We start from the raw sequence: 15801 nt of genomic DNA on the forward strand, positions 1-15801 counted from the left end.
ACAATGCAGTGCCCATTGAGCGTAGGTAAGGATTAAAAGTGAAGCAAAAATCCAGCAATGGCGAAGAAAAAAGTTATCTAAAAAATATTATGAACAAAAAAACAATAATTAAAAAGACAGGATAGTTAAGAAAATTAAAATTAAAAATATATTGCGGTGTAACAATATTTCAAGATGTTGACATATTTAATAATTTTTTTATATAAAATGATAAGTCATAGTATAATATATAATAAAAAAAACACAAATATCCCAAAGATTTAAAAATACCTTAATGCAACACAAAACAGTACCAACAAAATTACATATGCTTTAGGGAAAAAAAATTTAACGCCTCCTTTTGAAAATTAAAAATATAAAATACCACAAACACTCTAAAAAGAAACACTACAAACATATCGTAGTCGTACAGGAGAAAGTGACCAACTAACAAAACGTAAAATGTTCAGAAGGGCCATTTAAGTCACTTTTGCTTTGGTAAGAAAATAAACATCAATGCAGTTAGTCATTTCTAACGAGTCAATATATTATACTTCCAAGTTTAATATCCTTTGGGATTTTTTTCAGGGCAATATTAAGCTAGTAAGATATCAAATAGTCAACGATCACGTCTTTATAAAAAATGCACTTGGTCACTTTCTCCTGTATGACTTCGATATACATACTAAATCTCCCTCGCATCGTATAAAAATATATGTTCCTCAGTAATTTTGTACATAAAAATGTACATCATGATCTTATAAAAAATATCCCTCTCAAAGCTCAGTCCTTTTTTTTGGAGAGGCTCAGCGCAACTAAAATTGTAAGGTTGTGGTAAGAAGAAATGTTTGGAAATATTATAAAATTGTATAAGAAACAGCTTTATTAAATAAATAAAATAAAAGTAAAAATATTTTTTTACATATAAGATATTTTGTATTTTTTTTCAGATGGCTTGGCGTTACACAGTTCGAATCAGTGGCAGCCAGACAAGTGTACCCATGTCTGGACGAACCGAAATTTAAGGCACAAATCACACTGACCATCATACGACCCATGCATTTCAGTCGGTCGATGTCCAATATGCCGATAGAAACTACCAAAAACGAGTAAGAAAATATAATTTTGAATAAAATAAATTTGTTAAAGTATATTTTTCTGATCTTTTTTTTTTTACATTGAAATATTTACAACATTTTGAGTGTGTCCAAATACTTGTTCATAAAATCTGGACTGTCTCCAATTACAGGAGTTATTTTCATATTATTTTTTAACATGTCATCAAAGATGAAGAAGAATATGGAAGTCTGGGCATTTACGGGGCTTTTTTTTAAAGTATGCAAAAAAAACTTTATTTTTCCAGGAGTGCCACGGAGGTCAGCGAAACATTTTACAAGACGCCTCTGATGTCAACGTATTTACTAGCATTTCTCGTGTCTGAATTTGTACCAGCTGCAACTACTGGTGATGATGCCGAAAGGCCATTCGGAATATGGTCTCGTCCTGAAGCTAGCGAAATGGGAAAATATGCATTCGACGTTGGACGGAAAATCGTTTCAGCGATGGATTCCTACTCTGGAGTCGGGTACTACTTAACTCACCCCAAAATGAAAATGGACCAAGTAGCGTTACCAGATTTTTCCGCCGGCGCAATGGAAAACTGGGGCCTTTTGACTTACAGGTATTATTTTAATATTTAATGTGGTGCCGAAATATCCTACCTATTGATTCTAGCTCTCTGATTGTTGGATATAATTTCCGTTCGATAGATTCATTATGACCTTAGATGTTCTCATTGTAATACAGTATCGACTATTTTGTGACTCATGGCACGGTATAGAATCTTATCGGACCCAATGAGATTCCCGGTTCCGTTTTTTATGTCTATAGCGTGTATGGTACGGTACATAGTCTTATCGGCCTTATGAAAGACCTCGGTTGCACTTTTCATGCATATCACGTGGTATGGTATAGAATCTCATCGGACCTAATGGGATTCATGGTTCCACTTTTCATGTCTATCGTGTGATACGATATAGAATATTATCGGACCTGATAGGATTGCCGATTCTACTTTTCATGTCTACTTATCACATGGTACGGTATAGAATCTTATCGGACCTCATAGGATTCCCGATTCTACTTTTGATGTCTACGTATCATTTGGTACGGTATAGAATTTTATTGAATCCAATAGGATTCTCGTTCCACTGTTCTATTAACTATTCAACAGTGTGTGAATATAAGGTGAAGTATGAAATATCCTAACTTCGCGTAGTGTTTTTCCCCCAGATTTTGCGTAGGGTTTTAAATTTACCACTTTCCCTACAAAAGTGTTTTGATTGATTTTTTTCTTAATACAATGGCAGTTACAGTAACTTTAATTTCTAAATGGAATCGACGCGCTTAGCGCAGTTATTTCAAAGTGTAAGCTCGTATTCCATCAGGAAAAAATAAATGTAAAATCAGTGAAAAAAAACACTGTCCTATTGACTCATTGTAAAGCGCGCATCTCCATTGAAAGAACCTTTTCAGGCCCTCTTTTAACAATGCATGCTACGACCGATCAGAATTTTTGCTAGTGTCGACTAATTCAAAGGGAGCACCACCCTTGCTAAGATCATAATATTACTACAAATACTTACTACTAAGCCATTTTTTCACTAATCCTGTGCCTATTCTAGCGGAGAAGCTGCGTTAAGACAGTTAATTCGGTTAGTTATTGCATTAAAAAAAAAACACTTTTTTTACAGGGAAGGATATTTGATGTATGATGAAGAAGAGTCTTCGATCAAATATAAGCAGCAAGTTAACTCCATCCTTGCCCATGAAATCGCTCATCAGTGGTTCGGAGATTTGGTTACTTGTCATTGGTGGAGTGATACATGGCTAAACGAAGGTTTTGCCACATTATTTGCCTCAAAATTAGCTGATATGGTAAACTTTGTTTAAAATATATATTAATATAGGTCCATTTTTTAGTGCCGTGCCTATTATCGGGAGTAGCTGACCACTTTAACTCCATAAAAAAAGTCACTTTAATATTTTCGAATTTGTCTCGACCCCTTGCCAACTGGAATAGCTCTGGAACACCGAAGCCAATCCATCTTTTTTTATTTCTTATCCAAGGCAAATTCATCCCAGCCACCTTTTACCATCTACCTAGGTAGTCGCTTAGATTTTCTAGGTATTCCTCCTTAGGACTTTGGGGTTGGATTCGGGTATTGAGCGCGGGTTGTTTCACAGCGGGTCTAGGGTACCCTAGTAGGTTTACTAACTTTCTTGCCACTGTCACTCTGGGTATTGGAACGTGGTGATGGATTATTCACACCAGTTAGTATCAATTTACATGCCCCGCTGATAGTGATATGGACTTTGAAAGTATTAGTAATCATTTTTATCTTTGATCGCAAAAAAACTTTTCGTGTTTGATTAATATTGTTTTAAAATGCATGGACGGGTTGAAATAGCTTCTATACCTGACCTAAGAATGTGGCAAGAGCTTTCAGAAGCTTCTTATAACGTTATCAAGGTATTCTATCTTGGCTCGGTTTATAGCATACTGTCTTTGTAGAATATTTTCAGTACTATTTCATACTTAATAATGATTTTAAAATGGCTAAAAAAATTATTGTTTTTTTAAGGCGGATTTCATGGAAATGGAGACACAGTTCATAATCGGGGATCTCCAAAAAGCATTATCAGCCGATACTTCAGTTCTTTCTGCACCTATTTCAAATGAAAATGTCAATACTCCAGCGGAAATTGATGCCCATTTCAGCACTATTTCTTACAGTAAGGCGGGATCTATGCTGAGAATGATTGAACATTGGATTGGACCTGATACATTTAAGACTGCAGTGGGCAATTACCTTATGAAGATGTAAGTTTTTAATAAACAATTTTATATTTGGCGATTTGTAATAGAACTAAAAATTAACCATAAATAAACACATTGTCAACACATTTGTGCATTTCGGTTAACTTAAACTTTATATACAACAAACACATCTTAAGGGGGTACTCGCAAGTAAACAATGCATTACGCGATCGGCTGTGCGAGGAGCCACACGTATCTCAATGCACATTTTTTTGTAGTATGTGTTATACATTAGAATTACATTTTTTTAAAACACATATTGAAAAAAAATTAAGTCCTCTCCTCTCAAGAACTCTTATTTTCAAAACCGTATATTTATTTCTATAAAAAAACTTGGTTTTTCAACACAAAAACGGTGTAGTAATGAAAAAATTGAATAACGTTAAATATCACCTGCGTTTAAAGACAATTAAGTTGCCGTTTATTGATTATCCCGCACTAAACGTCTAATACCTTGACATTTTTGCTTTACTGTGAAGCCGATATAATACCATATAATAGCAGAGAAAGACCGAGAAAAACTTGGCACAATCAGGTATATCAAATACTTGAAAGCGGCTGGGTCAGGAGTCGTAATAATCGTCGGGTATGTATGAGGAGATGTATGAATTTAGAAGAGGCGAAGAATGTTTGCAAAGACAGAGTGGTGTGGCGTTTGATTCTCTCTGCCGACTCCTACGGGGAAGCGGCGTGATGGTTGGTTAGTTATTTAGTTTTCGATATAATATAAAAATATTATCTATTCTTTCGATTTTATAATATCGCCCGCGTCAAATTGCATTTCTTTAACAAAGTTGACCGTAATTAACGTGTAAATAATAAAATGTAATAATGGTAATCCGAGTAATGCATTATTATATGGTAAAATTTTTGCCCAAAAATCAATTTTGAAAATAATTCTTAAAGTTCAGAGATTAACTCCCATCGAGGAAATATTCAATAAATTACAATTTATGACAGTCAAATAACTGTATGTTAAGACAATTATTACATATGCATTTTAGAAAAACTCTCACATAACACAAAAATGTAAATCTAATATACTTAATGGAAACGTACATAGTCACAAGATCGAAAACGCAGAAAGACATCAATGGTTTACGATCCCTTGCCTTGTTGTGTTTATGACATTTCGTCTAGTCTCCCGCTAATATGATGATGTCGGTAACGACAAACCCGGTCGAAATCAGATAAACTAAAAGTGGAAAAACTTTCAAGTTTTTGTTTTATAATTGCGTACTACTGCACGGGATTAGATTATCGGTGCATAATAAATAAAACTATGTTAATATATCATGATGTGTTATTTTATTTTAAGGTTTATAATTTTTTTAATTAAAATGATATTTGTAATAAACGTTATTTCTTAATATTGATTTTTAATTTAAGTTTTACTTGGTGAATACCAATTTTTATGAAAATCAATCGTGACACATGTCGCTCACTCCTTTCAAGAACGTCATAAATCAAAAATCGACAATTTTTAGTTAGGCATGTTTTCGGAATGCCCAAAAAATGTACTATATCCCAGCAAAAGAGGCATATTTTTAAGTTAATATTTACCCGCTACAGGGCAGAAAGTGTTGTTTTTGCATTTTGAAGAAAAGGTCTCATTTAATTTTTTTTTAAATAAAATTAATATTTTTCAAATGGAGAAAAAACCTTCAGGTTTTACCTAAAAAGATCTGTTGCACAGTAAAATGTTCAATAAGTGGCTTGATATTTATTTTTAATACATTGTATTTTATGTTTGAACTTTAAAAACGTTCTCCTGAAAAATCAAGTTTTTTGATTTATGACGTTCTTGAAAGGAGTGAGCGATGTATCGATGCATTCCACATCATTTTCAAATATTCATATCCTTGAAAATAATGCGGAATGTATCGAAATACGTGTCACGATAAGTTTTGAATAAATATTGGTATTTATCAAGTCAAAACTTGAATTAAAAATGGATAAATATTACCAAAAAGTGACTGCCGAATCCATCAATGAAATTAATTCATAATTTCAGGAGTTTTAAGCCTTCTACACCATCGGATTTATTCGAATCTCTTCAAAAGCAAGCTGATATCGATGAAACGCTGTCTATGTACCCTGGAGTCAATGTTTCTACAGTCATGACTTCGTGGATCGTCAAATCTGGATACCCAGTTCTTCATGTTAACATTAATCGCAATACAGGGATGATGAATTTAACACAAGTATGAAAATAATGCATTATTAAAAATAATAATAACCTTGGATGATTTATATAGCGCCATATACGTAAAATACTACCTCTAGAGTGCTTATACAGATATGAAAAGGATAATGATAGATTAAAAACAATATTTAAATAAAACGCCGTCAATCGGTTAAGTCTGAAGGGGAGAAAGTGGTTTCGCCGTATTATTGCCTCTTTTCGGTCTTCTTGGGCTGGAGCATGGCCAAGATGTTGGGCAGGACGCTTCCATGTGCAATGGTAATGCCGGAGAGCAGCTTGTTGAACTCCCGTCATTATGGATAGTAAATTGCAGATGACGGGGGTGATGCTGGTCTTCTTGTTGCCTCTGGCGGTGTTGCCAGCATTAACAATACCTTGGCAGCCAGGTACTCACTGGCGTGTTTTGGGTGTTTAAAATTGCCCTAAAGATGCAAATACGAGAATATCCAGGGGAATCTATTTAAACTTATGGATCAGATTTGGCCGGCAGTTGTACAGCGCCAAGCCAAAAGACTAACTCAATCTGACATGAATTCCCCTAAAAAATCTTATTAAAATATTTCAATATTGTACATTTTTTCCTTTTGCTTAGGAACGAATGGTGGTTTTTGGAGAAGATTCTTTGCCCGATGTACTTTACGATATTCCAATTACGTTTGCAACCACGTACCTCTCAGATTTTGATGACACAAAACCAGTAAGGATCATGTCGGAAAAAAGTATTGAAATTTCCAAGGGAAACCAAGAACTTGAATGGGTTGTGTTCAACAAGAAACAAACAGGTTAAAAACTTTACACTTTATCTAAAGCAGTTTTATTTATTTAAGTAAACATAGTTTAATTATAATAAAAGAAAAGTCACTCGCGGTTTCTCAGTGTGTGGATATTATCAATGCACTGCTTTTCTGTCTTCACATAATTACATTAACCAGTATAGGTGTTTCACTTTTGAAGTTTTTTGTATAAAGAAGGAATCCCGCTAGAACTATTGCCAAACCATATTCAACACCACATCGCATGCGTAAATGAGCAATCGTGCATATTTTAGTTTGCACATAATTCTATACTATTATGATATGGGAATCATTCTATTCCCTGGGACGCTGACACGAGCGAGACAGACTACGCCCGTAAGGGCAAATCATGCGTTAGAACAGTGAATAAAATACACGTTCGTGCATTGCCAGCACATGATTAAAAATGCCTTAACGACAAGCTACTATAAACACTTATGGAATTAATAAAAGTATTTACAATACTAGCGTTCACACACTCACACACACACACACACACACCCACACCCCCCCCCCCACACACACACACACACACACACACACACACACACACAACACACACACACACACACACACACACACACACACACACACACAATCACACCACAATCACACACATAATCACACACACAATCACACACACACACAATCACACACACAATCTCACACACACAATCACACACACAATCACACACACACTCATGCGGACGCACGCACGCACGCAAGCATATACACTTTTTCAGTTATGAATTACATGAAATTAACAGTAACTTGTCCGCCTCCGTAGTGTAATGGTCAGCACGCTCGGCTACCGTTCTGGAGGTTCCGGGTTCGATTCCCAACGGGAGTAAAATAAATATAAGTGATTTTTTCACTGTAATATTTATTTAATATTACCCTAGACTGGTACCTGAAGCGGAGGGCTGATCACCTTTCCTTCGTGTATAAAACGATCAAGATAACACTGCGTTTTTATGACGCAGTGCCCTATGCACCAATGGGGTGCGGATAGGGGTTTTGTTATTAATAGTAACATTAAACATGAGTAAATCTACTCACGAGTAGGCATAGGCTGTGAAACTAAAGAAGTTGAAGCCTAAGTAGGGTCACGATGAGCGGTGTTGCATAAGCTGTAGTTAGATTTCAGAGTCACTTGGACGTTAGGTAATTAAAAAAAAACCTAAACAAACAAAATACTAAGTGGCAATCAAAATATTGCGATAAACATCGATTTGGCTATTTAATAACGTACATACTATACTTCTCTTGAAGTGAAATTCACTGCTGACAATTTCATTGACTGGCCGCCTCTGTGATTACTTTAAATTATCATATTTATGCTGAAATATTTTTTTATATCTTATTTTTCAGGATTCTATAGAGTAAATTACGATATCAACTCCTGGAAATCTCTAGCAAGTACTCTCAAAGGAAGCTCTAGAAGAAATATTCATACATTGAATAGGGCACAGGTAATTCCAACAAATTACGAATGATAACTATTTCAATATTCTACCTATAAAAATATATTTTTGTATTAATTTGTCTCAAAAAACATATTATTTTCATTTTATTTTTTGACATTTCATCAAAGATGAAGAAGAATATGGAAGTCTGGGCATTTACGGGGCTTACGACCGTCATAGGCTGGTTTAAGTGATCACTTTACACACGTGTAACATTCACCAATTCTACCCATTATTGTCAACCACACTACTCAAATTCTTGGAAGTTCTATATATATATATATATGAACCAATTTAGAAACCTTGTTCATGAATCACTAGAACTTCACTAGAGACATCTATTGGTGAGATGTAAAGAAGCTTTTTATTAAGCAGAAACTCTTATATTAGTATGTGAGATCCGAATCCTGGATTATAATCACACACATGAGAAACGCATGGTGAATTGGTGAATGTTACACGTGTGTAAAGTGATCACTTAAACCAGCCTATGACGGTCGTAAGCCCCGTAAATGCCCAGATTTCCATATTTTTCTTCATCTTTGATGAGATGTCAAAAAATAATATGAAAATTACTCCTGTAATTGGAGATAATCCAGATTTTGTGAACAAGTATTTGGACACACTCAAAATGTTGTACATATTATTTTGTTACTTTGTATTATTTTTGACATCTCAACATAGATGAAGAAGAATATGGAAGCGTTAGGATTTACAGGGCTTACGACCGTCAAAAGCTAGTTTAAGTTGTCACTTTACACACGTGTAACATTCACCAATTCCTTCCATGATTGATAACCACGCTACTCAAATTCTTGAAACATCTAGATATATTATTCAAACTCAAAACACAGCATGCGAGAGTCCACTAGTGACATCTATGGTGGGATGAGGAAAACTTTAACTAAGCAGATACTCTATCATTTGTATGTTAGATCCGAATCCTGAATTATATTTACATACTTGAGAAACGCTTCATCCATGTTGAGGTATCAAAAATAAAGTAAAAAGTAACTCCTGATATTTGGATATAAGTATTTGGACACACTCAAAATGTTTTAAATAAATTAACTGGTTAAATAATTAGTTTACATAAAAATTTTAAATAATGTTTTCAAGTGTTTCTCAATTATGTGACGTTGATCAGTATATTAAGAAATTTCAAGAATTTGAGTTGTATCAACATGGGTAGAATTGGTGAATGTTACAAGTGTGTAAAGTGATCGCTTAAACCAGCTTGTAACGGTCATAAGCGCTGTTAGTGCTCATCCTTTCTTATTCTTCAAAAATTGTGTAAAAAATAACTCCTACTTGGAGATAATCCAGATTTGTAAACAAGTATTTGGACACACTCAAAATGTTGTAAAAAAATTGGAATTTGTATTAAAAATAATATTGTTATCCTATTTATATGCACATAGGAATTTAAATCTTTTTCAGATCGTGGATGACATTTTAAACTTAGCAAGAGAAAATGTAACGGATTACAAAACTACGTTTGACGTCCTCGAATTCTTGGAAATAGAATCAGACTATGCACCCTGGTCAGCTGCATACAATGGATTTAATGGTCTTCGAAGGAGATTATTTAATATTCCTGAGACTCAAACAAAACTCGATGTACGTTTACAAATTAAAATATTAATTTTAAAAAAAAGTTAAACGGCGAATGTTATTGGAAAAAAGAGCAGAGGAAGACCGAAAAAAACTTGGCACGATTAAGTTTGCCAAATACTTGAAAGTGGTCAGGTTAGGAGTCGAAACAATCGGCGGGTATGTGTGAGGAGATGCATGAACGTGGAAGAGGTGAAGAATGTTTGCAAGGACAGAGTGGTGTGGCGTTCTATTCTCTCTGCCTACCCCTGCGGTGAAGCAGCGTGATGGTAAGTTAGTTAGTAAGTTAATATTAATTATATTGACAAGTTCTTGAAGTATAAGTAACTTTTGCCACAAAGATTCAAAACTGTGTCTTAAAGGTGTATTCTCAAATATACAAAGTCAACCTGCCGACCCACCTCCAATATCCATTTATAAATGGCTTATTCAAAAAAAAATTTTTTTTAAATGTAAGTTCTTACTTGATTCTTATTTTCGTAATAATAATAGTATGAAATTGAAATATTTATGTACCTAAACTTACATATAGAATTCAAGAACACAAATATTTAAATTATTACAAAAAAATATAATTTACAGTTACCACCATAAAAATAAAAAAATTAAGTTTGTATAATTTATAAAGCGCAATTTTCGTTTAATACTACCTTCAAAGCGCTTTCCCCATGCTTCAGTACTCATTGAAATTAATTTAAATGTAAAAATAAAACATTTGTATAATACCATTTTTAAGTATAAATGTAAACACGACTAGTTTTAAGAAAATCTCTATTTCTGAAAACTATTCACGTGTATGTATATTATTTTAAACTATATCCGCTCCCTATGTAAAACATATGGAGTCACAAACTGTCTCAAGGCTTTTCTGTCGGCCGCCAGCTCCCTTGCACCCTACCAAGTTCAGACGAGAACTGCCGACGAATTGTTAGCACTGATCATCCTGGGCGGCGCGAACCTGATGCCTTGTAAAAGAGACAAGCTTTATTAAAGCTCTCGGGAGGCATGCGGAGTACAAGGTCAAGCCAACTGAATCGCCTTACGTTTACATTGACAAAAATCAGATGTGGTTTTGTACAAATATTTATTTTTATTTCCTTAATTTTATTTTTCGCAGATACTTTGTGGCACATTTTATAAACTTTATAAAATAAAATAGCTTTGTTTTAACCACTTTTTATTAGTACGCTTTATCCAACCGGTTTCGACTAGAACCTTGTCATCATCATACTGTTGGCGGCTTCATACTGTTTTCGGGCAATTCTATTCGTAGCTTACAAGTCATTCGGAGTTGACGTCTTCGCTTCGCAATGCACAATAAAAACAACGTTTAGGAGTTTTTACATCATATTTTTAAAATATATTTTTTTAAATCATATGTTTATATTGTGTACGGAGTGCTTGGAAGTTTTTGATAAGGGAAGGGTAATTAACTTTGAGTATTTCAATGTTTTAGAATTTAGTACATTAACCCTGATGATGACAAGGTTCTTGTCGAAACCGGTTGGATAAAGGGTACCAATAAAAAGTGGTTAAAACAAAGTTGTTTTATTTTATAAAGCTTATTTTTATATTTAAATCATCATGTTATTCAATCAATTAATCCCTGACCAATGATAATAAACATCGAAATCAAATCAACATGCCTTACATTTTTTTCAGATTCACATATTAAATTTAATGAAAACCGTTACAACTACCCTTGGTTTATCGGAAAAACCAACAGATTCTCATTTAACCAAACTCTTCAGGGGCAGTACGTGGAATTTCGCTTGTCAAATTGGGCACATTGGATGTGTGGAAGATTCAATCAAACAATTCCAACAATTTATGGATGGTTCAAAGTAGGATAATTTTATTATTTCTTACCCTTTAAAATGCATCAAAACACGCTTGCTTGATGGGGAAACTGATATCACAGGTTTATTCCTGGCATGTACTATCATGACAATAATGTATTTTGTATCATGGATTTTGGTGAAAATTTAATTGTAAAAACAAAGATCTTCTTTATTTTAATATAATTTTGATAAATTGATTCGGTAGTCACTTTGGGGTAATATTAATTAATTTGTAATTTTAATTTTGCTTGGTAAATACCACTTTTCTTAAAATCAATTATGACGCGCGTTTTCATACATTCCGCACCATTTTCGGTGTTTAAAAATTATGCGGAATGTATTGAAATACGTGTCACAATAGATTTTAAGAAAAAGTGCTACTTTCCATGTCGAAATAAAATTTATTATGGAATTCTTTCATTATACATGCTCAAGGGTTCTTAATTGATAATAATGAACACCTTGAATATATTTCAAAATATAAAATACACAATTAGGTTCCATTAAACATACCCGATTTACCACTTGATCGTTGTTTTACGCGTCATCGCGCAAGTAAAACAGCAGTTTCATTAATTGATTTGCAGCAACTTTGGAGTAATCCACTTTTAATTTAAGTTTCACTAAATAGTTGTAAATACCGCATTTTTAAAAAATCTAATGTGATGCGCGCTTCGGCGCATCATCTCATGCGGTATTTGAAAATAATGCCGAATGCATCGAAGCGCGAGTTACATTAGATATTAACAAATAGTGGTATTTACCAAGTAAAACATAAATTAAAAACGAAATACAGCACACTCGGTGGGATTAAAACAAGTACCGAACCATTTACTACAAAATCGTAAAAGAATGCACACCACTTTAAATGCTGCACGCTTATCTTTCTCGCTTTTTCACTTTCACAGCTTTCACATGGAAAAGCGCGTACGTGTAATGGAAGCTTTGTTTCATTTAAAGCTATTTAATGTTAGATAGAATTTTTTTATTATTATTTCAGAATAAATCCTAATTTAAGGGAACATGTGTACTGTAATGGACTTCGCTATGGAAATCAATCCCACTTCAACTTTTTATGGGCGAAATTCTTAAAGGAAAATCTTGTCAATGAAAAATTGATCATTCTAAGTGCTTTGGGCTGTACTAGTAACGAGGAATCATTAAACAAGTAAGAAAGTAAAGTATATTTAATATATTCTCACACAACAAATGACGAAAGTCTTATAGACAAATGGAGGACTGAATTGAAAGAGAAAGGTTAAATTAAACCATGATAAAAACAGTAATTTTTATTGAATTTGATACTTTATTTTTTTTATAAATATAACGGAAGGTAAAATTACTGTCAACTTCTGGCCAGAGCAATCCGGAAATGGGTCCATCTCCCGTAACAAAGGACTGATAACCAGAAACAACAAAATGAAACTTTCAATAGTTAATTCTTACAACATTTTGAGTGTGTCCAAATACTTGTTCACAAAATCTGGATTATCTCCAATTACAGGAGTTATTTAAAATAACTCCTGTAATTGGAAATAATCCAGATTTTGTGAACAAGTATTTGGACACACTCAAAATGTTGTAAATAAATTGTCTGGTTAAATTATAAGCTTAAGTAATAAAAATGAAAATGGTATTTTCTGGCGTTTCTCATGTGTGTGATTATAATCCAGGATTCGGATCTCACATACTAATATAAGAGTTTCTGCTTAATAAAAAGCTTCTTTACATCTCACCAATAGATGTCTCTAGTGAAGTTCTATTGATTCAAGAACAAGGTTTCTAAATTGGTTCATATATACAGAACTTCCAAGAATTTGAGTAGTGTATTTGTCAATAATGGGTAGAATTGGTGAATATTACACGTGTGTAAAGTGATCACTTAAACCAGCCTATGACGGTCGTCAGCCCCGTAAATGCCCAGACTTCCATATTCTTCTTCATCTTTGATGAGATGTCAAAAATAATATGAGTTAATTCTTGTTTAAGAAGTAAACAAAAGGCATTTATCTAAATCTTTTTTTAACAAATCAACTAAAACTCAGGAATCAACTGTTGTAAATATAAGCAGGGCAAAATTAAAGTACTTAACCAATCTATAAAAACTTTTTTTCAATCCATAGAAAAATTGTAAACATATTATTTTTTTCTCTTCTTATGCGCTATATTGCAAAAGTTATACCATTTCTGCTCGATCTCAGAAGTTTAGAATTTATTAAATTCTATCCCTGGAATAATCCAGTATCCAGGATGATACTTTACCAGATTATAACATAAACATGAATATTTCAGTATTTCAATCCATTCATTCATATGTAAATTATTATTTCTGGTACAAAAAAATCCAATTTCCGTTTTAAGCAGATTTTTTCATTATTTACTTCATCATAAACAGTTAAAATTACAAATTTCAATAATTATCACAAAAATTGCAATGGTCATCATAAAAGAGGACTATTTCGATGAATTCAGATATTAACAACATATATTAAATGTAGTATCATCTTATATAATATGTTATTAATATATTTATAACGATGTTAATCAGAAACGTAAAAAGCTTCTTTTCATCTCACCAATAGATGTCTCTAGTGAAGTTCCAGTGATTCAAGAACAATGTTTCGAAATTAGTTCATATATATTTATAGAACTTCCAATAATTTAAGTACTGTGGTTGTCAATAATGGGTAGAATTGGTGAATGTTACACGCGAGTAAAGTGATCACTTAAACCAGCCTATTACGGTCGTCTGCCCCATAAATGCCCAGACTTCCATATCCTTCTTCATCTTTCATGAGATGTCAAAAAATAATATGAAAAATAATACCCATAATTGGAGATAAGATAAGTATTTGGACACACTCAAAATGTTGTACACAGAAACATAAGTCTACTTGTTTTTCAGGTTCATGGACGCCATAATAGCTGAGAATTCTCCAATAAGAAGTCAAGATATGATGACGGCCTATAACTCTGCTCTGAATGGAAATTATGAGAATGTGGAAGTTTTGTTCGTTTATTTCAAAAAAAATATTGTAGAAGTAAAAAAAATGTAAGTATATTTTTTTTGAAAAATAAATTGTATTATATGAGATGTACCATAATATGAGTTAAAAAATTCCATTGACTTTTTCCAATTTTTCGACATCAACCAATATAACATTTTGAGTGTGTCCCAATACATGTTCACAAAATCTGGATTATCTCCAATAAAAAAAATAAAAAAAATAAAAAAAAAATAATATCAACCAATATTATTTTTATTTTATTTTATTTATTATATAACTTCTGGTCAAATATTTCTGTACAACAAGGAGCTTATTCTTGTTGTACAGAAATATTATTATAAATATTTTTTTTGAAAAATAAATTGTATTATTTGAGATATACCATAATATGAGTTAAAAAATTCCATTGACTTTTTCCAATTTTTCGACATCAACCAATATAACATTTTGAGTGTGTCCAAATACATGTTCACAAAATCTGGATTATCTCCAAAAAAAAAAAATTAAAAAAATAATAATATCCACCAATATTATTTTTATTTTATTTTATTTATTATATAACTTCTGGTCAAATATTTCTGTACACCAAGGAGCTTATTGCTATGAAATTGCTCATGCTATAAGGTGGCCAAGGTTTTCACATTACACGTATTTGAATTTAGCAGTGTCATACAGTATTTCTCTTGAATACCTGTGGTTCTACATAAAATGATCAACTAAGATTTGTTGATTTGAACTTTTATGATTTATACTAAAACATTTAATTTATTTTGGTCTTTATTACAGGTTTGGCGGTAGTTTCCAGTCTGCTCTTAGTAACATGATTGGACGTATGAAAGGAACACAACTTCAAAGGGTTAGTAAAAAATCAATTATAAAAACACTATATATACATACATAAAAAAGTATATATATATATATATATATATATATATATATATATATATATATATATATATATATATATATATATATATATATATATATATATATATATATATATATATATATAT

The 15801-nt window shown here is 32.6% G+C and overlaps 1 protein-coding gene across 1 annotated transcript in view; it reads left to right on the top strand.

The window, feature by feature from the left end:
• LOC148303572 (membrane alanyl aminopeptidase-like) overlaps nucleotides 1-15801 on the top strand; it is a 37928-nt gene that overhangs the window by 20603 nt on the left and 1524 nt on the right. The window contains exons 13-24 of the mRNA XM_088269759.1: nucleotides 930-1088; nucleotides 1343-1660; nucleotides 2733-2838; nucleotides 3624-3862; nucleotides 5874-6063; nucleotides 6658-6847; nucleotides 8231-8331; nucleotides 9766-9945; nucleotides 11602-11783; nucleotides 12781-12948; nucleotides 14686-14832; nucleotides 15575-15644. Of these exons, the coding sequence (XP_088125885.1) occupies nucleotides 930-1088; nucleotides 1343-1660; nucleotides 2733-2838; nucleotides 3624-3862; nucleotides 5874-6063; nucleotides 6658-6847; nucleotides 8231-8331; nucleotides 9766-9945; nucleotides 11602-11783; nucleotides 12781-12948; nucleotides 14686-14832; nucleotides 15575-15644 (2050 nt within the window). The remainder of the gene's footprint in view (nucleotides 1-929; nucleotides 1089-1342; nucleotides 1661-2732; nucleotides 2839-3623; nucleotides 3863-5873; nucleotides 6064-6657; nucleotides 6848-8230; nucleotides 8332-9765; nucleotides 9946-11601; nucleotides 11784-12780; nucleotides 12949-14685; nucleotides 14833-15574; nucleotides 15645-15801) is intronic.

Source organism: Brachycentrus maculatus, unplaced genomic scaffold (genome assembly GCF_059751285.1).
Source record: "Brachycentrus maculatus isolate JH-2025_06_01 unplaced genomic scaffold, ASM5975128v1 h1tg000362l, whole genome shotgun sequence".
In the NCBI taxonomy this organism is placed as follows: domain Eukaryota; kingdom Metazoa; phylum Arthropoda; class Insecta; order Trichoptera; family Brachycentridae; genus Brachycentrus; species Brachycentrus maculatus.